The following is a 27,207-nucleotide window of genomic DNA, read 5'->3' as shown; positions in this document are numbered from 1 at the left end:
GCAACAATTTCTTCTAACAGTAGAATTCTATAATTCTCTCTATTAAATTCTATAACTCTGTAAGTCTGTGGGGACCCAGCCCATCTCTAGCATTAAATACCTCCTATGCATTTTCAACTTTTTAATTTTATAGACAAGATATAGGAAAAAGCCCTTCAGTTGTAGAGGAAAAGGGGTAATGAAGTCTGAGCAATTATGGACACCCATATGAACCTTGTTATGTAAGTGTTCATATACCATCTGCTTTTATTTATATTTATTATTTATGGCCCATGGATCAAATCCTGTGTATGGTCTGTCTTGATACAACCTATGAGTTCAGAATGATTTTCATGTTCTTAAAGGGCTGTAAAAGAGAAAAGAAGAGAAAGAAACAGAGAATATGTGACAGAGACCGTATATGGCCTGCAAAGCCTAAAATATTTACTGTCTGGCCTTTACAGAAAAGGTTTGAAAAAGTTGGCTTAGTAAAATGAGAGGAATTGAAGTTAACCTCAAATTGTCACCTACAAGACAAGAAAATATAGAACACTTACATTAATTTGAATGCCATTAACCCAGAATTTTTAAATAATTTAATCTAAATTAAATATTTAAATATTAAATATTTAACTAAGCAGGTGAATTATGTAAGCAGTATTACCAAGTACATATTAAATTATTAAGAGATTAAGGATTTCAGTGTGGGAAATTTTATTAGTTTATTTTTTTATTATTATTTTTTATGTCATTTATTGTTAAGTTAGCTAACATACAATGTGCACTTGGCTTCAGGAGTAGATTCCTGTGATCAGTGTGGAAATTCTTATGCCACCATAAAAATAGATGTTTAAAATGATGGTTAAGGGGTTGGGGCTCCTGGGTGGCTCAGTTGGTTGGGCGTCCGACTTTGACTCAGGTCGTGATCTCACAGTTTGTGGGTTCGAGCCCCGTGTCGGGCTCTGTGCTGACAGCTCAGAGCCCGGAGCCTGTTTCAGATTCTGTCTCCCTCTCTCTCGGCCCCTCCCCCACTCATGCTCTGTCTCTGTCTCTCTCAAAAATAAATAAACATTAAAAAAATGATGGCTAAGGGGCACGTGGCTGTCTCAGTCATTAGAGTCTGCAACTCTTGATCTCGAGGTTGTAGGTTAGAGCCCCATGTTAGGTATAGAGATTACTTAAAAAAAATGAAACCTTTAAAAATATAATGATGGTTAAGTGGTATAGTTAGAAATGTTTACACTAAACAAACATCAGAAATGCCTCTAACTTTGCTAATTACAGAATAAACATCTCTCCAGCCTCATTGTCAAGGAAGAAATGTTTGCATATATCTCTGTACATTAGACATACAGAGATACTAATGTTCTTTGCTATGGAGGTTCAGTGTTTATTCTTTGTCCATGCCATGCAAAGCTGTGTATTTCATTAATCCTTTTTTAAAAATTTTTTTAATGTTTATTTATTTTTGAGAGAGAGAGAGACAGAGTATGAGCAGGGTAGGCACAGAGAGAGAGGGAGACACAGAATCCGAAGCGGGCTTCAGTCTCTGAGCTGTTGGCCCAGAGCCCGATGCGGGGCTCGAATTCATGAGCAGTGAGATCATGACCTGAACCGAACGAAGTCAGATGCTCAATTGACTAAGCCATCCAGGCGCCCCTCATTAATCCTTATTAATGATGTGCTTTAGAAAATAGATTCTTCTTGCAAATGTGGAAGGCTTAAGGGTAGTGAGTAAAAAGAATCTCATATGACACTAAAAATAGTCCTTCAAATTATCAAACCTTCCAAGTCTTAGGGGACAACCACTTTGTATTGGTCTTCTTGGCTACCTCTGCCATCTGGGCTCCAAACGTTACAAACACAGTTTGGAGAAAAACAAAAGAGACAAACTGCGCAATGGATAGGGCCTTTCATTATTTCTACTATGAGGTACTTTGTAAGCCAATTATTTCATGTCAGGTGAAGTGTTCTCATTCATTCATTCATTCAAAAAAAATGTGAATCAAAACCTAAAAAAGAATGTGACAGGCCCTATGCCCAGTACCATAGGCACGCAGATGGTTAAGACAGGCTTCCCACCCTTGTAGGAACTCATGATTTCACAGGGAAAATAAACAGAAGCTTAAACCATAACGCCTAAGCACTAAATGGATGATGAAGCACTGACAAAGTGCAGAAGAGGGAGCCACAAAGTCATAAAACCACATTTCTTTTCAGTCGTTTTGCTCCTTCTACTCACTACCCAGCTGTTAATTTATTTTATAAATATTTGAGTTTGTTCTTTGTCCATGCATCAGTTTTAAACACAGTAGACAACGCAGATGAGCAAGACTAGTCCATACTTTCATGGAGTTTATGCCCAGAGGAAATGGAATGCCAGAATAACTATATTAAGAAGAAATTGGGGCACCTGACCGGCTGAGTCAGTAGAGCATGCGACTCTTGATCTCAGGGTCGTGAGTTCAAGCCCCAGGTTGGGCGTGGAGTCTACTTTAAAAAATTAAAAGAAGGAGAAGAAGGAGGAGGAGGAGAGGGGGAGGGGAAGAAATGGATTTGGGCAATGAGAAGTATAAGTTGTTTTTGGAACACAGAAGAGGGGGGAAGACTTCAAGTTGGATCAGGGAAGTTACTAGAGAAATGCTGTTTGAACAGAACCTTGAATGGCTATGACGTATCATCAGATAGACATCTTGGGAAGAATATGCTTGCAAGATAGAGTGAGTGAAAGGCAAAATGCAGGAGAAATTTCTTTGGTATCTGTAGAGTAGGAAACTAGAGCCGGATTTAGGATTTTGAAGGCCTTGGATAATATGCCAGGCTACCGTGTTATCACAGCAGTGCTCTAGGACAAACTTTAGACTGCACCAGGGTCACCGGGAGGCCTTGTCAGAACACAGGTTCCACCTCCACAGTTCCTGATTCACTCAGTCCAGAGTAGAGCTGAGAATTTGCATCTTGAGTAAGTTCCCAAGTGACTCTGATATTTGAGAACCACTCCTGGAGAATTAATCTGGTGACTGTGTGCAGTATAGATTAGAATGGGAGAGACCAGAGATGAAAATGCCAGTCAGAAGATGGTGGTACCCATGTAGGTGGAAAGTGAGGGACTCGGCTGAAATCCATGGAAATAAGAGGGTCAACCATAATCAAGAATGGGTGTTTCCAAATAAAAATCCAGGACCATGTTGTTTTTTTGTTGGCCCCACTTGCAGCTGAAGCAATTGATAAATTCATAGACCGTTTAGGCAACGTACAACCAAAAATAAATTTCTATTAATATGATAATATAATTCTGAGTTCGTTCAAAGTTAGGTATTGATTAGAGGAGTAACTTCTTTTCAAGTTAAATGAAAAGGTATCTTTTACCTCTTCTGGTATTGACTTGGTGTCAAGAAATAGAACTAAACCAGGAAGGTGTGCTAATGTGAGAATATCCCTTTTAATATTAGAAATTATATGTGGAGATCACAACTTTGAGCTCATAATTTAGAAATTGATGAGGCCACAAACAGTCATTTAATCAATTCTTCTGCTCTCAGGAAAGATTACTTCCAAGATCTATCAAGATCTATAGTTGTATATTTTATGTATGAAGATCACAAAGGTGAGACTCTTAAGAAAGGTGAGGACAGGGTTAGGGGCTCTGGAAGGTTCAAATAACAATTCCTAATACTCAGAGTTTAGCCAAAAGCTACTTATTCAATACTACCATCCTACTAATTAGATATCTTATAGCTAATTGAGGCAATATTTTCCTTTTCCTTTTCCTAGAGATTTATCCTACAATAAAATACAATTTATTGAAAGACGTACATTTGAATCACTACCTTTTTTGAAGTTTATGTAAGTTACAAATATAATTTCATTATATTTGGAATTTGTATTAAACTTAATTGTAAACCTCTTTGTTATTCATTTTGAATGAATGAAACTTTATTAGTCGAAAGCTACTAAAATTATGTAGCAAATCTTTTTTGTCTGTGGCAAAGTTTGGTGTGAGAGTTATTATAGAGATCAGAGTGAATCGTTCTAGAGCAGCAGTTCTCTGCCAGGGTGATTTTGCATCCAGGTGACACTTGGTAGTGTCTGGAGACATTTTTGATTGTCAGACTGTAGATGTGCTCCTGGCATCTAGTGGGTGGAGGCCAGGGCTGCTGTCACACCCTACAGTTCACAGGGCAGCACCCCCCCCCCCATAACAAAGATTATCCAACCATAAATCTCAACAGTGCTAAAGTTGTGAAACGTTTTTCTAGAGAAATAAACTTACTTCTCTAGAAAAAAATACTTACTTAGCACAAGTATTTATTGAGCATTTACTGATTTGTATCTAATGCACCACATGTATAAACATGAAAGTATAAATCTTTCATGCAAATATTTTTTTAAAAAGGCAAGTATCTTTCATAGTGAGATTTCTTTAGTGTATGGAGAGAGTATTGTGGTTATGTTTCATTATCTATAAATTAGAATCACTGCCAAAGGATAAATATTCTGAAAGAATATCTTTTTTTTTCTCTTTGTTTGTGTCTTGTTTTTTTTTGTGTGTGTGTGTGTGTGTAGAAATCTTCGTTGCAATTTACTCATCAAACTGAGCTTTGGAACATTTCAGGCCTGGCATGGAATGCCGTTTTCACACAAGCTGTAAGTGAAATAGAAAATGAATACATGTAAAAAAAAAAAAACAAAAAAAAACTACATGTAAAAATATCATACAGTGATTGGTTAGGTGTGTGTTAATAAACCCAGTATGAATTCTGGAAAGTAGGTCTTAAAATCCATTTTTTTTTTTCAAATGAGGAAACTAAGGTACAAAGAGGCCAAGGGACTTGTCTTAACTCCTAAATGGCACTCTCTGCCCTCCCTCGTACCCAGCTTTGTGTGGGCAATGAAAGCCCCAAGCAAGTAACACCCAAGTCAGTATTATCATGGGAATTCGTGACAGTGATGCTTCCCCAAGGTGTGCATGGTCCTTGAAATCCACTTTTGAATTTAACTTTGATTCCTGCTCATGTGCAAGTTTCCTATGCAAAAGAGAACTTCAAAGAACTAAGTTTAGCACAGAGTTCTCCAGGCAGCAAAAGGTGTGGGTGCTTCTTGAGCCATGAGGAAAGCAGAAAGAACTCCTGAATGCCTGCCACAGGGCACTGCTCTCCATGTGTTTTCTTTCCTGACCACTCTTCAATTAAGAAGTGTGTTATTCCCTTTCAGCCGGAAAATTCTGTGATTTCTCTGTAAAAAAGCAAATCATACTGGACATGTTCAGTGGCCTGAGGGGGATTTTTAGACTCAAGGTTGAAGACCCTCCTCTAAAGCAGACGCTGGAAAAGACTGTCTTACTGTCTTGTGGTTCAGAAATCCGATTTCACAACTTATCTTCCATTAGATGAAAGTGTTTACGGTGTGTCCGGAGCTGGAGTAAGTTCCTGCGGGTGCCCAAGAGCAGGGGCCTCCTCTCTCCTCTCATTAATTTGCTGATGCCTAACTTGGGGAAAGAATACTGAGGGTCAGTTTTTTGTTTTGCCGGCATGCCAGAGAACGGGCTCATTGAGTTTCTCCACCAAGAGGTTTTAGTGGTGTCAATATAATGTCTTAAAACTCACCACCTCTACTAAGCATCTTATAACACCGAGAGTCTCTTCTAAGAATCTGAATTTCATAGTTATGTAGGCAATACAGGACAAAATAGGGTGGAATCCGTTGATAACAATGAATGAATTCATTGAAAAACACTCAGTGCCACGCGCACTCTGTGTCGACAGTGTACTAAGTACTGGGGGTACAAAGAATACACAGGGACTGTCCCCAAGAATCTTTCATACTGGAAGGAGAAAAAGATGGCCGTTGATGGGAAAACGTATGTGAGCCATGCTGGCATCAGTGCAGCAGGGTAACGAGCTAGGGGGTGACAAAGTAGGGGATGGTTGTGGAATAGAAAAGATTTGTCGTGGACAAGGCAACAACTTGCTTGTGTTGAGTTTTCACGTTCATCTTGATGAAGTTTTGGGGAGATGGTGGGGAGTCGGGAGCCGACGGCCAAGAAAGAATTCTTGAACATGTCTTTGGTGCAAAAAGGCGATTTTATGAAAGCACAGGGACAGGACCGTGGGCAGAAAGAACTGCACTGGGGTTGTGAAGAGTGACAGGTTATATGCTATGGAATTGGGAGGTCAAGTCAAAAGGGAAGTCTCCAGAGGGACTGTGATATGTGAAAGAGGACTCCTAAGATACCAGAGGCCTTGCTATTGTCAAGCTAAGGTTGTTTTTCCCTCTAGCAAAGCATTAAGACAGTAGGGAGTTCCTGGAGAAATATTTTATTTGCCTGCCTCAAGTATCTGTCAATAGGCTGCAGGTTATAAGGAAATTTAATTTTACCTGAGATTTCCTTCTTGCCTTTGTTCCCCATATCACTATGGAGGGGTGATGTTGGGGCTCCAGGAAGCTGATTCTGTAGGTTTCTGGCGATTAGGCTATTGATAAGATTGCCTTTTTCTTGTAATTTACTAAGCTATTTGTAAACTGATGGAAACTCCTATCTTGCCCGACTGAGATCTCTTATCAGTTAACCATTTGTTTTCTTTCCTTTCCTTTGTCCTCGAGCAGCCAGAATCACACATATCCCACCTGGGGCGGGGGCATGTGCTAACTTGTATTTTGCCCTCAACTTGCCTCATGCTCCCTCATCGATCTTACATGACAGAAAAAGGTAATTAAAGAACCAGAGCTAGCTGGTATTGAGAATAAATTAATACTCATGTCATGTGTGTTATGCCCAGAATTCGTGATCCCCAAATACCGCCAGGGAGCCGAGTCCGATGTAAAAGCAAAAGAGCCTTTATTCGAGCTAGCTCGAGCTCAATCCCCTACCTGCACTGATGCAGAGGTGAGATACCGGGGAGAGAGAGCCAGTTTCAAAAGGACAAAGGTTTTATTGGGGCCTAGGGGCAGTTGGTGAGGTAATGGCTGTGGCCTCAGCTGATTGGCTGGGGAAGGGTCCTGGGGAAGAGTGCTGTTAGGCAGGGGGGGGGGGGGGTTACTCAAGGGGAGGAGGTGTGGTCAAGGTGAAGGACACAGAACAAGATGGAGTCAGCCGGCGTAGGCCCGCCCTTTCAATGTGGTTTGAATAGAGCTGTACTACTAAAACGAATTCACAGTTAACTTCCAAAAAATTATCACAGTACAGTAAGTGTGTATTGGAGGTTGGGCTCCTTGTTTGGGGCCAAACTTTTCTTTTCTTTTTTCTTTTTAACGTTTATTTATTCTGAGAGAAAGAGAGCATGCGCAAGGGAGATGCCATCCCGTGAATTCAGTCACGTTATTACCTATGTGACTTAATTACTGGGGTGTTTATAAGTTGAAACAATATTTTCTCCAGCATTAAATAAGTTTGTAAACCTTTTGGGCCCCAGCTGAGGTGGATTTATCTTGAACTGACTGAAGCTTAAACTTCAGGTCTTCTCACTTACATAGGCCCCTTCCGAAGTCTTGGGAGGGACCCTCGCAGTTCCTGTACGCATAATTTTGCATGTTTTGATGAGGCAGGATTTCCCAAAGTAGATGAGGTCCAGACCCTACAAGGCCTCGATTCACCCCTGGGTTTCAGGTAATTCTATCTCAGTAAGTTTTTTGAATGAAGCCTCTTAAGTTATTGATAAACACTGAGTGAACACGTTAGCGGTGTGGTAAAGTCTATTTTGAATCTGAAATCCACCTCAAAGCCATGCCAAGAGTTTATTAATAAGGTACCACTTTTTGAATGGTAGTAATAATCCTATTTCTTCCAGATGAAATCAGGAATGAAATATATTATGGAAAACCAACAGTGGTTGATAATCCTAAATGTTAAGTATACTTTTTTTTTCCTGACTTTAAAGTGCTTCTCCTTCATTCACCTACACAGGTGCAGACCGATGGCTTATTTTAAAAAATTCACTTCATTGCTTCTAACAGTACGAGCTCCATGAGTTTAGAAGCCGAAGGACTCTACGATGTAGAAAGGCTGTACCTTATCGGGATAGAGCACATTCACATGCTGGCTCGTCTGTGGCGCATCAGTATTGTGCCAAGAACATAAGCTCTAAGGGAGAATAAGGAAAATCTAAGCCTTACCCCTTTTGAATTATTGTTGAGAATATCGTTGAGGTAGGTGTGGCCACCCTCTGAAGGCAAAGTCGAGCCGCAGTCACAGAGACGCCCTAACGCTCCCCCGGTCAACCGCCATCTGCTTCCTTTTAGACGGCTGCGTGCCCACACAAGTTGACACACTTCAGGATATTGTCATCGCTTTTTGGTATGTACTGGAAATCCTGACAGCTTCTTCTCAGATTCAGAAAGGCATCAACGTTAAGGATGAAGATGACAACTCAGGGCTGTCCTTTTGGGGTGATTTAGGGTAACTTTTATTATTTTCCGTGTGTGGTAGTTCAGAAGCTTTGCGATAGTCATACCCAACTGTTACTTTTCTTCTCCCAGCTGCATCTGATTCTTCCCACGTATATGCCAAGGCATCTTCTTTCTCTGGGAAGCATGGTAGTTGCTCCTCTGCCCCATATCATTTCTTTAATACCTACCTCTGTTAGGTATTTACTGCGCTCCGGCACTACGCTGAGACCTTTCGCTTGTGCTGCAAGTAAGACAGTGTGTCTTAAACTCTTAGAATAGAGCTTGGCACGTGGGAAATGCTCCGGATGTGGCCCCTCACACGGCACTTCATTTTCGTTTTTCCAGCAACTCTTGTGATACAGGTAGTATCATCCTCATTTCGGGGATGAGGAAGTTGAAACTCAGAGACATCGGGTGACTTGCCTAGGTTCACACTGTCAATAAGTGACAGAACCACTTAAGAAGCTTCGCGAGTAATACAATTCCGCATTCCCTGGCACTAGGTAGGACCTGAATGACAACCGGCCTTTTGGGCGTCGTCCCTTGGAGTCAGCTTCTCACTGGAATAGGACCTTTCGAGCAGGGAGCTCCTTTTCCCTATGCTTCGGGAGCTCCTGGCCATGCCACCTATGGGCATCCCCAGGCTTCCTGCTCACCGCCTGGTGCAAATATCACATCGTCACTGCTAGGCACCCACTCTGTGCCCAGCCTTATGCTAGGTGCTTTGCACATGCTCTTTCCTTTAATCCTCAAGTTGCCTTATGAGGTAAATGCTGCTAAAAAGACTCGGAGACGTTCGTTACTTAAGTCCCTTCACCAGGAAGTGACAGCCAGAATTCAGACCTAGGTCTGCCTGATTCCGGGGCCCTTGCTTCTTGGGCTGTTCCTCACTGCCAGAAACTCCTCTTCAAGGCTGTTCTCAGAACTTGAATTAAAACATGGGCTCACCATTTCAGATTCTTTAGGCTTCGCCCCTCCCCCCGCCCAACCCCTGAGAGAGGATCTACGTGATGCCGTTAGATGTCTTGTATTGAGGAGCTTCGCATGGGGAGTCATGTTCTCATGGCCCATGAACCTATGTAGATGAATAAAGGAAAGGGGTTATTCTATCCCCAAGTACTTCAAACATACTGGAATAGGGTCTAGATCACTCTACTTATTTCTTCAACTGCTTTCCTCCAAGGAGCCAGTTTTCCCTCCATGCCTTGGGATTCCAGCATAGAGAGTTTGGAGTCTGTCCTATTTGAAATGTATTTTCACTGCCTGCTTTGGACATTTTTTCAGCTAAAGCTGTTAGGATTTCAGTACATTCAGGACAGTGGTGACAAGCTTCAGTCCTCAAGTCTTCTCTGTCTCCTCAGTTAATAGAAAGGAAACGTAGCCCATCTGTCTGGACCTCTGTAGAAGAATTTGGAGAAAAAAAAAATAACACGTAAGAAATGTTCCCTTATTTTGTGAGCTACCTTTAGTCTGTCCCGTTGCTCTGCAACGGAAAGCTTTTGCAAAAATACTTGAGTTTTCCTCTTCAAATAAGATAGAGTTTTTTAAAAAACAAAAAAATATCTAGAACAGTATTTCTTCAACTTTGATTATGAGACAGTCTTTGAGGATAACTGTTGTTATGTTTTACTCCCATAAAGATAAGCCCACGAATATCCAAAAGCCAATAGACTGAGTCAGCACACGTTTTATCTGTAACATGAGGGAATTGAACGGAAATGGAGATGATGTCTAGTGCAGCGTCCACCGTTCGTTCGTATCGCAGTCTGTGGAAAAACAATTGCTGTCGGTCCAGCAGATGTAACCTGTCGGGTCAGTTCTCATTCTCCCCTTGGCTCAGGCACAATAGCTCCATGAAGAGAAGGCGGCACTAAAGACAGGAGGAGATAGGATAACTTGGAGTGGCCTGTATTTTGTTTTCACTACAGATAAACACAGGGCATTCATCTCAGCAGGAGGGCTGCCTGGGTAAGAGGAAGCACCGAGCCGATGGGTATAAGGCCATGGGTGAGCTACCAGGAAAGAGGGGGGGACAGTGGGGGTAGAGCACTGAGATAGTTGGGGGAAGGATAACAAACTACTAAATTGTTTTGGCTCCATAATTCTTCATAGTCTTTCTTAATAGGGAGCCAGGGGGGCGGGGCGGGGGGGGGGGAGAAGTGGGCAGGGGAAGACACACACGTGGAAGAGGTTACTTGCACAGAGCCCGCCAGTAAGCTTGTAGGTATTAATGCCATTTTTATTTTTTCAAAGCCAAAGGACATTCAGAGCCTCAAGGTTGAGGAACTGTGTTTAACCAGACATGTGACACTCACGTTCTTTGTCTTCATAACATCGTCTGACTGGATATTAACTAGTGTTACACAAACCCGACATGTTAATGGGCCTGAAAAAACGTAGAAGAAGGGGCTGGAATAGGAAGAATAGGGGAGTTTCCAAGGCAAGAACAAAAATGCATGGCTCCCAGCCGCACCGCTAACTCCCTCTGACCTCCGTTGTGGAAGAGTTTGAATCTTCGCTCCCCTTTTCTCCACCTACTAACATGTTTGATCTTCTGGCAACTGGTTCTCTATTTATCACAACATGGTTCTTTTTTTTTTTTCTTCAAATTGAGATATAGTCCGCATAATAGAATATGCAACATTATAAAGTATATAGTCCAATGGTATACTTTGATAGACAATAATCACTGCTAATTCCAGAACATTGTCATCGCCCCCCTCGAAAGAAATACCATACCCATCAGCCTTTACTCCCCATTCCCCCCTCCTCCCAGGCCCCTGGCAACAACTAATTTACCTTCTGCCCCTATGGATTTGCCTATTCTGGACATTTCATAGAAATGTGTGTCTAGTTTCTCTCACGTGGCTTGTTGGCTTCAAGATTTATCCGGTTGTAGCATGTTTCAGTACTTCATTCCTTTTTTTAATGTTTATTTATTTTTGAAAGAGAGCGCACACACAAGCGGGGAAGGGGCAGAGAGAGAGGGGGACAGAGGATCCAAAACCACAGAGCCTGATGTAGAGCTCGAACTCATGAACTGTGAGATGACGACCTGAGCCAAAGTCAGATGCTTAACCGACTGAGCCACCCAGGTGCTCCAGTCACATTTTGTTCGTCCATTCGTGAGTTATTGGACATTTGGATTATTTTGACTTTTTGGCTATTGTGAATAATGCTGCTATGAGTATTCATGTACAAGTTTTTGTGTGGTCATATGTTTTTAATTCTCTTGGGTACATACCTAAGAGTGGAATTGCTGGGTCATGTAGTAACTCTATATTTAACCCTTTTGAGGAACTGCCGAACTGTTTTCCACAGTGACTACACCATTTTACATTCCCACCAATGTATGAAGATTCTGGTTTCCCCAAATCTTGCTACCACTTATCATTGTCTCTCTGTTCGATCATAGCCATCTTAGTGAGTGTAGAGTAGTATCTCATTGTAGCTTTGATTTATATTTCCCTAATGACCTAAGACATTGAGCATCTTTTCATGTGCTTATTGGCCATTCATGTATTTTCTTTGGCGAAATGTCTCTTCAAATCCTTTACCCATTTAAACATTTGATTATTTGTCTTTTCACTGAGTTTTAAGAGTTCTTTATATATTCTGGATGTTCTGGATACTAGACTTGTATCAGACATATGATAGTTTTGGGTTGTTTTTTTATTTTTAAATAAAGTCCAGTTTATCTATTTTTCCTTTGGTTTGTTGTGCTTTTTGTGTCATGTCTAAGAAACCGTCGCCTAAATCCAAGGTCATAAAGATTTCTCTCCTGAGAGTTTTATAGCTTGAGCTCTTCCTTCTAGGTCTTTGACTCATTTTGAGTTAATATTTATATATGGTGTGAAGTGTAGGAATCCAACTACATTATTTGGTATGGGGATATACGGTTGTCCCAGCATCATTTGAAAAGACTAGTCTTCCCACGTTGAATGGTGTTGGCACCCTTGTTGAAAATCAGTGGGCCATAAATGTGAGGATTTGTTCCTGGACTGTCAGTTCTGTTCCATCAACTTACATGTCTGTTCTTTTGCCAGTACCACACCGTGATTACTGTAGTTTTGAAGTAGGTTTTGAAACCAGGGCGTGTGAGTCTTCCCATTTTGTTGTTCTGTGTCAAAATCGTTTTGGAGCACCCGGGTAGCTCAGTTGGTTAAGTGGCCGGCTCTTGATTTCAGCCCAGGTCATGACCTCATGGTTTGTGAGATGGAACCCCGTGTTGCAATCTGCACTGACAGCATGGAGCCTGCTTGGGATGCTCCCTCTCCTTCTCCCTCTGCCCCTCCCCTGCTCACACTTTTCCCCACTCACACTCGCTCATGTTTGCTCTTCTGCACGGGTGTGTATGCTCGCTGTCTCTCAAAATGAATAGATAAACTTTTTTTTTTTTTTAAAAAGATCATTTTGGCTATTCTCGGTCCCTTGAATTGACATACAGATTTTAGAATTAGCTTGCCAATTTTTGGAAAGAAGTCAGTTGGGGTTTGGATAGGGATTATACTGAAACCACAGTTCAATTTGGGGTATAGTGCCATTTTAACAATATTTTCTTCTGATCCGTGAACATGGCATATCTTTACACTTATTTCAATCTTCTTTAATTTCTTTCAACAACGTTTTGTGGTTTTTAGTGTGATTCTTGCACTTCTTTGGTTAAATGTTTTCCTAAGTATTTTGTTCTTTTGAGTACTGTTATACATGGAATTGTTTTTCTAATTTTATTTTTGGAATAGTCATTGCTGATGTATAGAAATAAAGCTAATTTTTACATATTGATCTTGTGTCCTGTAACCTTGCTGAACTCATTTATTAGTGCTAAGGTTTTTTTTCTACATTCCCAGGAATATGTCTTGTGGTCTTCTAGTTACCCAGGAAGATGTTGGAGCATTTCAAAGTCCCTATGGACATCTCATTTCTCAGCTTTTTCCTTTTAGGCTTTTTGTTTAGGCTATTTTTTGTCTTGTTATCAATTGCCTCACATAGCTGCCAGATTAAAACATTTATCTATAATTGTTTTCAAAAAATGCCCCTTGGGAAGAGGCTATTTTAGCACTGTGCAGTTCTCAGTGAGGTCAAGGGCAAGGCTTTCAAGTGAAGTTTTTTAGGGACCCCACTAAACAGGTAAAACAATGACAGTTTGTTCCTTGGGAATGAGGCTTTAAGGAACTTGAGCTCCATTCTGTTCCCCTGGGATGTGGGCAATTTTTAAGGCTACCATCACGATGGAGAGCAGAGGTTGAGGACAAGTTAAAACAACAGAGCTCACTGTTCTCATAGAAATTAGTAATTTTTTCTTTAATAAATGCTCTCCGGGTTGCTGCAAGCCCATTGGTTAAAATTTCCAAAGTTCTGAGAAAGTTGATTTTGACCATTTTTGCTAGTTTTTTGTTGTTGTTGTTGCTTTTACGGAAGGATGAATTTTCAGACGTCCTTCCTTTCTCATTTTCACTGATTCACCTGTAACAGGGCTTTAAAATGTCTAAAGTCTCAGGGCACCTGGGTGGCTCAGTTAACTGCCTGACTCTTGATTTCGGCTCAGGTCATGATCTTGCGGTCATGGGATCAAGCCCCATGTCAGGCTCTGCACTGGGCATGGAGCCTGCTTGGGATTCTCTCTCTCTCTCTTCCTCTGCCTCTCCTTCACTCATACTCTTGTACTCTCTCTCTCAAAAAATAGAATACAAAAATAAAAAATGAAATCTCTAAAGTCTCAATGATCACAGGCTAATTAAATACTTAATCATGGGAGATGATTAGAGGAAAGGAATAAAAATAGAAAATGTAATTCTTAGAGAAGCTCTCCCAGATGGAGAGATGAAGTTCAGCAAAGTGTTTCTATATTTAATGCTCTCAAAGTTAAGTTTAAGGTAACGGCTATTTTAAACCCCCTTTTTTTTTCATACAAGTTAAATACAGGCTTTGGAGTCAGAACTGAGTTCAGATTCCAGCTCTGCTTCTTGACTGGCTTGACAAACTGGGACAAATTATACAACCTCTCTGTACTTCAGTTTCCTCACTTGTAAAATGGGGTAATGATGTATCTATCACATAAGGTTATTGTGAGGTTTAAATGTGAAATGCTGATCACAGATGCCCTATGGCTCAATAGTATTGGTTGTGATGATTATCCTTATAATTTTGCAAAAGTACAGTGATGATTCTTGAGCAGAGTCAACCTAAAGGCAGATTTTCTTTTCTTTCTTCCTGTTTCCTTCACTTTATTTTTGCTGTAAAGAACTGAGAAGAAAATCTACTCGGCATTTTGGAATAAAAACTTGTGTCAAGCAGTGACAAAAAGTTATTTATTCAACAAGCCTTCACTAAGTAACTAGTAAATAACAAGCACTCTGTCAGGCACAGGGACAAAAATGACAATAGAGTATGGTCCCTGCCCTCAAGGAGCTGGCAGTCCAGGAGATGGATAAGGAAACGGGATCATATGCCACCTAACAAAAGCTGTCATAGGAGAATACACATGGTGGGGGTATAGCTTTCACCATTTCCTCTTAGATTAATCCCTTTGTCTTTGGCCCCCAAACTGAGGAATTGGTCCTATTTTTGTCTTTAACCGGGTGTTTTAAACTGTGGAATTTTTTACATTTCTAGAGATAAAGGAAAAGCACCTAGAATTACACAGGACACTAGAAACAGTATTTCCTACAGAGCCTGGGCTTCCTACCAGCATAGTCACTTCTAGGATTTTCAGCCCAAAAAGTTCTTTGGCATATCTTTGCTTTGCTGTCCACGTAAAAAAAAAAAAATTTTTTTTCCTCTTTCTGTTCTCCACTTTATCGTCCAGAGAGCTGGGTAGTTCCCAAAGGAAGAGTGCTTTACAGAATCTAAGGGTGATTTATAGGCAAAGGCAGAAAATGATTAGTTTTCACCTTCCAGTTCCATACCCCCAAAATGAACATAAACTTTCATGGTAGTCATTACTGGAAATGCAGATAATTTTAATTCCATTGCATTTTTCAGAATTATCAGTCGTAACCCTCTGTCAACTGATGAAGATTCCGTGGGGCGCCTGGGTGGCGCAGTCGGTTGAGCGTCCGACTTCAGCCAGGTCACGATCTCGCGGTCCGTGAGTTCGAGCCCCGCGTCAGGCTCTGGGCTGATGGCTCGGAGCCTGGAGCCTGTTTCCGATTCTGTGTCTCCCTCTCTCTCTGCCCCTCCCCCGTTCATGCTCTGTCTCTCTCTCTGTCCCAAAAATAAATAAAAAATGTTGAAAAAAAAAAAAAAACTGTTGAAGATTCCTATCTTTTTAAGTTGCCAGCATTAAAATATTTGTAAGTATTGCAACAATCTCATGGCTCATGAGATGATTTCTGATCTTTTTTGTTGTCATCAAAAGATTAAGTATTTTGCGTTTTGGTTAAAAAGTCGTAATTTGAATTTTAACTGGGTTATTGAAATAAGCATTATTAGCAAAGAAAAAACGTATATGGGCAAGATAGCCTGCAGAGGAAGGAGTAGTATTGAAGAACACATAACAGACATGGGACTTGTAGATGTAGGTAGAAATACCATTTATCTCAAAGTGGAAAGTGGAGTAAGGTGTATATTAAAAGAAAAAAAGACTAATCAAGAGAGGTGGATGCAATTGAGAATGAAAACGAGGATAAGAGTAAAAAGGATTGTACTGTTGAGCACCAAGGTGATTAATTTGATGATGCACATAAAATGTCTTCATTGGGAGCTTTCTGAAATTATTGTCCATAGCAAGAAAACTCTTGAGCTGACTTGACAAAGAAGCCAGAATTGAAGTAATCACATGTTGCTAAGTATCTTTTTAGGTACAGAATTTTTATCCTTGGGTTCAAATCACGCATGTTTGGGCTTTCTCCTTCAGAGACATGGGATCAACACAGGTGTCACTTACAACAGTTGAGAGCATCCTCATGATGACCGTTGAATTGGAAACACTGTAAGTTGATTTTTCTTATGTGTATTTTCACTTAGTTGTTTACTTAGATTTGTTTTATTGTTTTCTTAAGTCAGATTTATTGAGGTATAAAATTTACTCTTTTTAAGCATACAGTTTGATGAGTTTTGACAAACGTGTAGTTATGTAACCACCACCACATTTGAGACGTAGAACATTTCTGTCACCCCAAAAGGCCCCTATGTGCCTTTGCAGCCAATCCCCTTTTCTCACCACCAGCCCTGGCAACCACCAACCTAATTTTTGTCCCTATAGTTTTGCCTTTTCCACAGTGTCTTATAAATGAAATCATACCAGGGGCACCTGGGTGGCTCAGGCAGTTAAGCGTCCGACTTCAGCTCAGGTCATGATCTCGCGGTCTGTGAGTTCAAGCCCTGCATCGGACTCTGTCCTGACAGCTCAGAGCCTGGAGCCTGCTTCGGATTCTGTGTCTCCCTGTCTCTCTACCCCTTCCCCATTTGCACTCCATCTCTCTCTCTCTCTCAAAAATAAATGAACATTAAAAAAAATAAATAAATGAAATCATACAGTATGCAGTCTTCTGTGATTGGTTCCTTTCAGCATAATCCTTTTGAGATTCATCCATGTTTGTTTTTTTTTTAACTTTTTTAACGTTTATTTATTTTTGAGAAACAGAGAGCATAAGCAGGAGAGGGGCAGAGAGAGAGAGAGAGACACAGAACCCGAAGCAGGCTCCAGGCTCTGTCAGCGCAGAGCCCAATACAGGGCATGAACCTGCGGAACATGAGATCATGGCCTGAGCCAAAGTCGGTCACTTATCTGACTGAGCCACCCAGGCACCCCAGAGACTCATCCATGTTTTTGCACACGTCAGTAGTTCATTTCCTTTTTATTGCCGAGTAGTATTGCAGTTGTGAGGATATACCAGTTTGTTTATGCATTCATCAGTTAATGGGCATTTGAGTTGTTTCTAGCTTTTTGGCCTTTATGAATAAAGTTGCTTAAAACGCTTACATGCAGGTCTTCGTGTGAGCATATGTTTTCATTGGGGGAGGGGGGCAGGTGGTAAAATACCTAATGGCAGGATTGCTACATCATATGCTGAGTGTATATTTAACTTTTTAAGAAACTGCTTACCTGTTTTCTAAAGTGGATGTACCATTTTGCATTCCAGCCAGCAGTATATGAGATCTTCTATCTATCCTTTCTTCTAATGTCTTTATCTATTTTTCATAAGGTGAATGTTGGCCTTAAAATTGAGTTGGGAAGTATTCCCCTCTCTTCAATTCTCTAGTACTGTTTGTGCAGAATTGGCATTATTTTTTCCTTAAATGTTTGCTAGAATTCACCAGTGAAGCCATGTGGGCTTGAAGCTTTCTTTGTGAGAAAGTGTTAAACTACAGATTTTATTTTTGTAATAGTGCTACTTAAATTACATACTTTATTTTTTTGAGTAGTTCATGTCTTTCAGGGAATCTATTTCATCTTGAAGTTATTGACATAAAGTATTTTATAATAATCCCTTATTATCCTTTTAGTATCTGTAGAATTGTAGTGATGTCATTCCTCTCATTTTTGATATTGATAATTTGTGTCTTCTCTTGTCTTTTCTTGATAAATCTGGCCAGAAGTTTATCAGTTTTACTTATCTTCTCTAAAAAGTGCCTTTTCATTACACTGACTTCTCTATTTTTGTTTTCCTTTTCAAAAATTTCTGCTTTGATCTTTATCATTCCATTTTCTCTCCTTACTCAGTGATGAATTTCCTTTTCTTTTTCTAGTTTCTTAAAAGTGGACACTGGGGAAGATGAATACTATATGAGCAACATCCCACATGTTGACATGTTGTGTTTTCAGTTTCAGTTGGTACAAAATAGTTTCTAATATCCATTTTGACTTATTTGACCAATAGGGTTACTTAGGAGTGTGTTGGTTAGTTTCTAAATATTTGGAGATTTTACAGATCTGTTAATTTGTTATTTAATTCCATTGTGGTCACAGAACAATATGTTGGATGACTGAAATCCTTTTAAATTTATTGAGGCTTGTTTTATAGCCAATGAATTCTGGTAATAGATGAGAATATGGCCTATTTTGATAAATATTATGTGTCCACTTGAAAGAAAATATGTAGTCTGCTGATTTGGTGTGGAGTATTCTATAAATGTCAACTAGGTCAAGTAGGTTGGTAGTATTTTTCAAGTCTGATGTATCATTACTCATTTTCTATATATTTTTTCTGTCAATTATTGAGAGAGGGATATTGAAATCTCCAACTATAATTGAGTGCTTATGTGTCTCTCTTTCCTATTCTCCTTAATATATTTGGAAGTTCTATTATCAGATACATAAATTTTTAAGTTATGTCTTTTCTAATAGTTGACATTTCTATCACAATGGAATAACCTCATTTATCCCTGGTAATATCTTTGCTTTGAAATTGACTTTGTCCTATAGTAAATATAGCCACTCAAGGTTTCGTTTGATTAGTGTTAGCAAAGCATAATTTCTTCCATATTTTTAACCTACTTATATCTTTGTACTGAAGATGAATCTTATAGACAGCATATAGTTGGCTTTTGCTTTTTTATCCAGTATGACAACTCTATCTTTTAATTAGGTGATTATACCATTTATATTTAATGTAATTATTTATATGCTTACATTTAAAGCTACTGTCTACTCTTTTCTATGTATCCCATCTGTTCTTTGTTTCTTTTCTTTTTCTTTTTCTTCTTCTTCCTGCTCTTGGGTTGATTTAGTACGTTTTATTATTTTTTGGTGGGGGGATAAATAGTTACAACTCAGGTTTTGTTATTTTAGTAGCTGTTTAATGGTTTGTAGTGTTCATGTTTAACTTATCACAGTCTATCTTCAAATGATATTATATGATTTCATGAACAGTATAAGAACCTTACAGTAAATAGTGTACTTCCATTGTTCCCCTCCTGACCTTTGTGCTATTGTTTTCATACATTTTACTTTTAGCACACCATATTATTTTTTTTGTTTAAATAGTCAGTTATCTTTTTTTATTTTTGTATTTTTGAGAGACAGAGTGCAAGTGGGGGAGGGGCAGAGAGAGAGGGAGACACAGAATCTGAAGCAGGCTCCAGGCTCTGAGCTGTAGACACAGAGCCTGATGTGGGGCCTGAAATCACAGACTATGAGATCATGACCTGAGCTGAAGTCAGATGCTTAACTGACTGAGCCACCTGGGTGCCCCTCAATTATCTCTTTTATTGAAGTATATATAGATCATGTAATATTAAATTAGTTTCAGGTGTACAACACAGTGATCTTTTATATACATTATGAAATGCTCACAACACAGTGATCAATTATATACATTATGAAATGCTCACCACAATAAGTATATTACAGTATTATTGACTATATTCCCTATGCTGTACTTTTCATCTGGTGACTTATTTATTTTATAACTGCAAGTTGGTACCTCTTAACCCTTTTCACTCATTTTGTCCATATCCCCAGTTTGTTCTCCGTATTTACAAGTGTTTTCTCTTTTTTGTTGTTGTTTATTCATTCATTTGGTTTTTTGTTTATTTTTTGTTTATTTTTTACCTTGTTTTATTTTTTATTTTTTAAAATTTGCATCCAAATTAGTTAGCATATAGTGCAACAATGATTTCAGGAGTAGAGTCCTTAGTGCCCCTTACCCATTTAGCCCATCCCCCCTCCCACAACCCCTCCAGTAACCCTCAGTTTGTTTTCCATATTTACGAGGCTCTTCTGTTTTGTCCCCCTCCCTGTTCTTACATTATTTTTGTTTCCCTTCCCTATGTTCATCTGTTTTGTCTCTTAAAGTCCTCATATGAGTGAAGTGATAGGATTTTTGTCTTTCACTGACTAATTTCACTTAGCGTAATACCCTCCAGTTCCATCCATGTAGTTGCAAACGGCAAGATTTCATTCTTTTTGATTGCCAAGTAATACTCCATTGTATATATATACCGCATCTTTCATCCATTCATCCATCAATGGACATTTGGGCTCTTTCCATACTTTGGCTATTGTTGATAGTGCTGCTATAAACATTGGGTGCACATGCCCCTTCAAATCAGCATTTTTGTATCCTTTGGTTAAATGCCTAGTAGTACAATTGCTGGGTTGTAGGGTAGTTCTATTCTTAACTTTTTAAAAACCTCCATACTGTTTTCCAGAGTGGCTACAGCAGTTTGCATTCCCACCAGCAGTGCAGAAGGGTTCCCCTTTCTCCACATCTGTTGTTTCCTGAGTTATTAATTTTAGCCATTCTGACACATGTGAGGTGGTATCTCATTGTGATTTTGATTTGTATTTCCTTGATGATGAGTGATATTGAGCATCTTTTCATGTGTCTGTTAGCCTTCCGGATGTCTTCTTTGAAAAACTGTCTATTCATGTCTTCTGCCCTTTTCTTAACTGGATTATGTATTTGATTTTTTGGGTGTTGAGTCCTTTATATATTTTGGATACTAGCCCTTTATCAGATTATGTCATTTGCAAATATGTTCTCCCATTTCATCAGTTGCCTTTTAATTTTGTTGATTGTTTCCTTTGCTGTTCAGCTTTTTATCTTTTTTTCATGGATGTTTGTTTTTGAGAGAGAGAGCACAAGAGTGGGGTAGGGGCAGAGAGTGAGGGACACAGAGGATCTGAGCAGGCTCCGCACTGTCAACAGAGAGTCGATGCGGAACTCGAACTCACAAACCGTGAGATTATGACCTGAGCTGAAGTCAGAAGCTTAACCGACTGAGACACCCAGGTGCCCCAGAAGGTTTTTATCTTGATGAGGTCCCAATAATTCATTTAAAAAAATGTTTGTTTGTTTGTTTGTTTACGTTTATTTTTGAGAGAGAGAGACAGAGTGCAAGCAGGGGAGGGGCAGAGAGAGAGAGGGAGACACAGCATCTGAAACAGGCTCCAGGCTCCAAGCTGTCAGCACAGAGCCTGACACGGGGCTCAGACTCACGAACTGTAAGATCATGATCTGAGCCAAGTCAGATACTTAACCAACTGAGCCACCCAGGTGCCCCTATTAATTAATTAATTAATTAATTAAGAACATGGACACACACATACATGTATACATGGGGGGGAGCAGAGAGAGAGGGAGAGAGAGAATCTCAAGTGGAGAGAGAATCCTGATGCGGGGTTCAATCCACGACCCTGAGATCACGACCTGAGCCAACACCAAGAGTCAGGCATTCAACCCGCTAAGCCACCCAGGCACTCCTCAGTAGTTCATTTGTACTTTTGTTTCCCTTGCCTCTGGAGACGTGTCTCTAGTAAGAAGTTGCTTTAGCTGAGATCAAAGAGGTTTCTGCCTGTGTTCTCCTCTAGGATTTTGATGGTTTCCCGTCTCACATTTAGGTCTTTCATCCATTTTGAATTTATTTTTGTGTATGGTGTAAAAAAGTGGTTTAGTTTCATTCTTCTGCATGTTACGGTCCAGTTTTCCCAACACCATTTATTGCGAAGACTATCTTTTTTCCACTGGATATTCTGCTTTATCGAAGATTAGTTGACCATATATTTGTGGCTCCATTTCTCGGTTCTCTATGCTATTCTATTGATCTATGTGTCTGTTTTTGTGCAGTACCACACTGTCTTGATGATTCCAGCTTTGTAATACAGTTTGAAGTCCAGAATCATGATGCCTCCAGCTTTGTTTGTTTGTTTTTTCCCAACATTATAATTCGGGGTCTTTTCTTGTTCCATACAACTTTTAGAATTGTTTGTTCTCGCTCTGTGAAAAATACTGGTGTTTGATAGGGATTGAATTGAATGTGTAGTTTGCTTTGAGTAGTATAGACATTTTAACAATATTTGTTCTTCCAATCCTTGAGCATGGGATGTTTTTCCATTTCTTTCTGTCTTCTTCAATTTATTTTCATAAGCGTTCTATTGTTTTCAGCATACAGATCTTTTACCTCTTTGATTAGGTTTATTCCTAGGTATCTTATGGTTTTTGGTGTTTGTTTTTTTTTTTTAATTTTAGAGACAGAGTGTACAAGTTGGGGAGAGGGGCAGAGAGAGAGAGAGAGAGAGAGAGAGAGAGAGAGAGAGAATATCTTAAGAGAATCTTAATCTAATCCATGCTGAGCGTGGAGCCTGACACAGGGCTCGATCTCACGACCCTGAGATCCTGAGCCGAAATCAAGAGTAGGATGCTTCATCGACTTAGCCCATCCAGGCACCCCTTGTTTGTTTGTTTTTTTCTGAGATTCTACATATAAGTGAAATCATATAGTGAAATGATATACATACATATAGTGAAGTGAAATCGTAACCTATATAGTTACCAGTTCTAATGTTCTTCATTCCTTTGTGTGGATCCACATTTCCGTCTGCTATCGTTTTCCTTCTGCTTAAAAATACTTTCTTTAGGGGCACCTGGGTGGCTCAGTCAGTTAAGCATCCAACTCTTGATTTTGGCTCAGGTCATAATCTCACAGTTTGTGAGCTCAAGTCCCGCGTTGGGCTTTGCTTGGGATTCTCTGTCTCCTCAGTGCTCTTTCCCCCTTGCACACGCATACTGCACGTGCCCTCTCTCTCTGTCTCTCAAATAAACATTTAAAAAAATACTTCCTTTGGCATTTCTACAGTGTAAGCCTGCTAATGATGAATTCTTCCAGCTCTTGTATGTCTCAGATAGTCTATCTTGCTTTTATTTTTGAAAGATTTGGGTATAGAATTCTAGCTTGATGGCTATTTGGTCCCCCTCTCCTTTTCACTGCCTGAAAGATGTTGCCCCACCGAGTTCTGGCTTACATTATTTCCAACAAGAAATATGTTGTCATTGTTATATCTTTGTTGCTCTGTGTGTCATGTGTGGTTTTGTTCCTTTGGCTGCTTTTAAGATTTGCTCTTTATCGCTGGCTTTGACCAGTTTGATTATCATGTGCCGTGGTGTAGTTTTATCCGTGTTTAATGGATTAAACTAAACATGTAGTTTAATCCATGTTGTGCTCAGATTTCATTGACCTTCCTGGATTTGTGAGTTTATAGGGTTTACTTATTTGGAAATGTGGGGGCTATTAGGTTTTCAAATTTTTTTTATATCTCCTCTCCTTCGTGGACTCTAAGTATACATATATTAGGCCACTTGAAGTTGTTGCACAATTCATTGAGTTAAGTAGAGGCATGGGGTTTTTTCCATATATGAAATACTGTTATAGTAACTTTTTTAAATGTCCTTGTCTGCTAATTGTAGCATTTGTGTAGATGATGGATTAGTTTTTGATTGATTGCTTTTTAAAAAAAAAAATTAACATTTATTTATTTTTAAGACACAGAGAGCGATCAGGGAAGGGGTAGAGAGAGAGGAAGTTAAATCTGAAGCAGGTTCCAGGCTCCGAGCTCTCAGCACAGAGCCTGATGTGGGGCTCAAACCCATGAACCACGAGATTATGACCTGAGCCAAAGTTGATTGCTTTTTATCCTCAGTATGGGCCATATTTCAGATTTATTCAAACTCTTAGAAGTCTACCCTCTTTCTGTGTGCTCTCAACCCGAAGTGAGACTTTTGGCTTGGAAGGAGTTACCTGTGTATTAAACTACTGATCAGTGTCACCCAGTTCTAATCTCTATCTCATTCTAAGGGTACCATACCCCATGTCATCCTTACCTTTCCGTTGGGCACGTCTGTCCTTCTATCTGTGTATTTATAATATTCAAGAGCAGCAGTTGGCCAACTGGTCCCTACCCAACCATCCAGGCCATGTGCCTCAAGAATTCCTTTTTGCACAGCCCTGTGATGACTTTGGCCCGCCTCTTCTACCTACTCGAGTAACTCCTTTACCACTAATTTAATTGTCTGTGTTTCCATTTATAGGATTTTACCTAGCCGTATGGCCTGCTGTCTCTGCCAATTTAAAAATACTATTGAGGTTGTCTGTAAGACCGTCAAGCTACATTGTGACAGTGCATGTCTGACAAATGGCACACGTTGTGGTAAGTCCTAATTGCCTGATGATAAATTTGTAAATTTTTATTTTATTTGTGGTTTAACTTTTATTTTTAATCAACAATGATAATTTTTTTTAATGTTTATTCATTTTTGAGAGAGAGAGCATTCACGTGCGTGAGCTGGGAGGGGGCAGAGAGTGAGTGAGGGGGACAGAGAATCCGAAGCAGGCTCTACACTGACAGCAGCAAGCCCCATGCGGGGCTGAACTGTGATAGCATGACCTGAGCCAAAGGGATGCTTAACTGACTGGGCCACCCAGGCACCCTAACAATGGTAAATTTTTAAACTAATGATGTCATTGCATTATTTTTACTCATTCAGAGTTCAGATCCCTAAATTTCTAAGAACTATTCCTTTGTTAAAAGTCAGATTCTCAGTTACATTATTAAGTCAACTACCCCCAAATGAAAACCTGTTCACATAGTGCATCACAGCTTATAAGCTGATTTTACGTGCGTTAGGTCTCAGGTGCCCTTTGTCTTATAGGACAGGTGGAGATACCTTTTTGTTTATTTTGTTGTTTTTATAAGTGTGTAAGAGTACAAGTGATGCTGATTTCTGAAAAAGTTTTATTTGGAGCCTCTGTGTTTCTGTGCCCTAACCAGAAGCTGCTACCCAACCGTTCTAACGGATGAGAGGGCTCTTCTATCCTTGGGCTGTCCAACTCTTGTTCTGAATCTTAAGCTTTTCTATCCAAAACACGGGTGCTTTTAGGTATTTTTCTGTTCTTAGGTTTTATTGGCACTAACTTGGTGACTTCCAAAATGTGCTTTTGCACCTGGATAGCTTGAATATGGGTCCCTGTCAATGGTCTAGGGCACAGCATAAATTACACTTTGCTACTTCTATAAGTGGTGTTGCTTATTTTCCAAAACAATGTTTTACCAATTATCTTACTCCCTTCTCCCTTAGAGGTGGGCAGAATAGGCATTTTTTTTTTTTTATCTCCTTTGACAGGCGAGGAAAAATGAGATCAGAGGTGCCTTAGCCTAGCACTCGAGTCTCCTCTCCCGTTTTGGGCGCTCCGCCAGCCCGCTGCTCCTCCTCTCTCGTGACCTTTATCACCTCCTCCTCCGACTCTCACCAGCACCACTAAAAATACTTTTAATTCTTCTGGAAAAACCCAGCTGCACAGTGCTGTTCAGTGTACACAAGCTGTACGCTTGACCTTCATGTAGTTGGAAGCTCTGGATGGTTCTCTCAGTAAAGCTAGAAATCTGGAAATGAAAGGAAATGAAAGCAAAGTAGGCATTTGACCAAAGTTTCTTTATCCCTTCTGCATTTTAAAACCTCAAGTATCATTCCGTTGATTTTTTTTGAACGCCCCACAGTGGCATCTCTCTCATACCTGGAAAATCTCTTAACCTATACCCCACATCTCTGCCCAAATTTAAGCAAAGAAACAGGGTGGACGTAGCGGGTCTTGTGTTTAGTTTTTTCTGTCTAGAGCTTATGTTACGGGAGGTGCGATATATGGGAGCAGGGACCAAGCAAAAGAATTGGTGGGTGGGCGGAGAGGGCGTGTCCAGATGAGGACCTGCTGGTGACGGGTGTTGTCCCGGGCATATGTGATGGTAGCAAGAACTCAAGCCCACTGAAGACGTAGAAGGAGGAAGACTCGCGCTCCCTCTGCCCCCGAAGCAGGACAGGGTGGGGTATGTGAATGCCAGGAGTCGCACTAGAGCTGCACACAGTTTAGCCGAGTATCTTCCGGCCTTGGCTTTTCTTGAGGCCTGGGCAATCGGCCCTTAGGGACCAATGGAATAACTCTAAATATACTTATTCACACTGTGGAATGTTCTGAGGAAATAGCTACTTTTTCAAAACACATCTTTTTGTCCTTTTGTTGTTGCCAATCGTGGGTCCAAGTTTGAGTTCGTCTCCTCTCTAAATGGCGCTCGAGTATTTGCTGATTCTTAATTTGCTTGACTGGGACGTATGACTGTGCATTGACAAAGAGCTGTGCTGTCAGTCTTTCATTATCAAAACTCATCTCTTCTTCTTCTTCGACAGATCAGGAAGTATACCTAAGGAAGGCAGAAGGATCATTCATGAAGGTATTGACAGCTCGAAAGAAGAGCGCCAGCACGGAGCTGACTATTGAGCCAGAGAAGGCGTCCTCAGACATAGATCGTGTCAGTTTGTCAGCCTTTATGAACGAGCAGCTAGACTTCAATGACGAAAGTGATGTCATTAGTGCACTGAATTACATATTGCCTTATTTCTCGGAGGGCAATCTAGAAGACGTAGAATCGACGCTGTTACCGTTCATTAAACTTCTGTTTTCAAATGTGCAAGAGGGAGACAAGCCCGTGGGTCACTCGATGAACGACACAGGGGACCCTTCTCTTAAACCTGGATCCAACAATTCAACTTACAAGAATAAACTGAGAAAACTCTACTTTCTGGAAAATTTGTTAGATGCAGAAATTCAGGAAAAAATTGATGACGTGAAAAAGAAAGAAAAAATGGCCATGCTTATACATTCCAGCCTTTTAGGTCCCAAGTTTAAACGTCAAATCTTTCCAAAGAAATTGGAAACTGCCCAACCGCAGGAGAAGAGCCTAGACGAGGTTGAGAGTGTGGGGAAAAAGTTCCTGAGAGTGAAAAAGGTCATCAAGGGCCCAAAGGGCATACGGAAAAGGCACTTAAAAGAACTGAGACGTCAGAACATCCAGAGGAAACAGAGCGCCCAGCCATCTGTGGAGAACATGGCCAAGGAAAGAAGGCTCAGGACACCATCCCCAGGGGAGCTTCACGTGGTGCACAGGCCCAGCAAATCAGTGGGAAGCTCCTTCAATACAGAGCCTTCGTTCATAGATGAGCACAAGGCAGCAGTCTCTTCTCTCATGAAGCAATACTTTTTGGACAGGCCTTCTGCCACCCCCGCTCCCAAGGAAAGAAGGCTCAGGAGACCATCCCCAGGGGAGCTTCCCGTGGCGCACAGGCCCAGCAA

General features: G+C 40.3%; 2 protein-coding genes and 2 long non-coding RNA genes across 15 annotated transcripts in view; 2 read left to right on the top strand and 2 right to left on the bottom strand.

Moving 5' to 3' along the window:
* LOC122235714 overlaps positions 1-6,891 on the bottom strand; it is a 32,831-nt gene extending 25,940 nt beyond the window's left edge. For 2 of the 3 annotated variants that reach the window (XR_006213732.1, XR_006213731.1), the window contains exons 1-2: positions 6,850-6,891; positions 5,323-5,467 (exon numbers count right to left, since the gene is read on the bottom strand). This is a non-coding gene — a long non-coding RNA (uncharacterized LOC122235714). Of the gene's footprint in view, positions 1-4,198; positions 5,468-6,849 lie in introns of those variants that run through there. The other variant, XR_006213730.1, reaches the window with a different exon arrangement.
* LOC122235708 (titin-like) overlaps positions 1-15,463 on the top strand; it is a 30,342-nt gene extending 14,879 nt beyond the window's left edge. Inside the window, exons 4-8 of one of the 10 annotated variants that reach the window (XM_042975443.1) lie at positions 3,754-3,825; positions 4,546-4,626; positions 7,883-8,272; positions 10,005-10,176; positions 15,349-15,436. In XM_042975443.1, coding sequence (XP_042831377.1) covers positions 3,754-3,825; positions 4,546-4,626; positions 7,883-7,946 — 217 coding nt within the window. In that variant the 3' untranslated portion in view covers positions 7,947-8,272; positions 10,005-10,176; positions 15,349-15,436. Of the gene's footprint in view, positions 1-3,753; positions 3,826-4,545; positions 4,627-7,882; positions 8,273-9,648; positions 9,780-10,004; positions 10,177-10,292; positions 10,333-10,617; positions 10,975-15,348 lie in introns of those variants that run through there. The other 9 variants (XM_042975446.1, XM_042975444.1, XM_042975442.1 and 6 more) reach the window with 9 other exon arrangements.
* Positions 10,034-10,648, bottom strand: LOC122235722. Its single transcript, XR_006213742.1, has 2 exons — positions 10,560-10,648; positions 10,034-10,234 (listed from the first exon to the last, which is right to left on the bottom strand). It is a non-coding gene; the product is annotated as an uncharacterized LOC122235722 (long non-coding RNA).
* An 88-nt stretch (positions 15,464-15,551) lies between the features above and the next one.
* LOC122235709 (leucine-rich repeat-containing protein 37A3-like) lies at positions 15,552-27,043 on the top strand (the record flags this gene model as incomplete). Its single annotated transcript, XM_042975456.1, has 4 exons — positions 15,552-15,659; positions 16,223-16,297; positions 24,117-24,235; positions 26,265-27,043. Coding segments are annotated over exons 2-4 (969 nt in total), but the record flags the coding sequence as incomplete, so codon positions are not given.
* Between the last annotated feature and the right edge of the window lie 164 nt (positions 27,044-27,207).

Source organism: Panthera tigris, chromosome F3 (genome assembly GCF_018350195.1).
Source record: "Panthera tigris isolate Pti1 chromosome F3, P.tigris_Pti1_mat1.1, whole genome shotgun sequence".
NCBI lineage: Eukaryota > Metazoa > Chordata > Mammalia > Carnivora > Felidae > Panthera > Panthera tigris.
The sequence above is the reverse complement of the archived record's forward strand: the minus strand, read 5'-3'. Positions and strand labels throughout refer to the sequence as shown.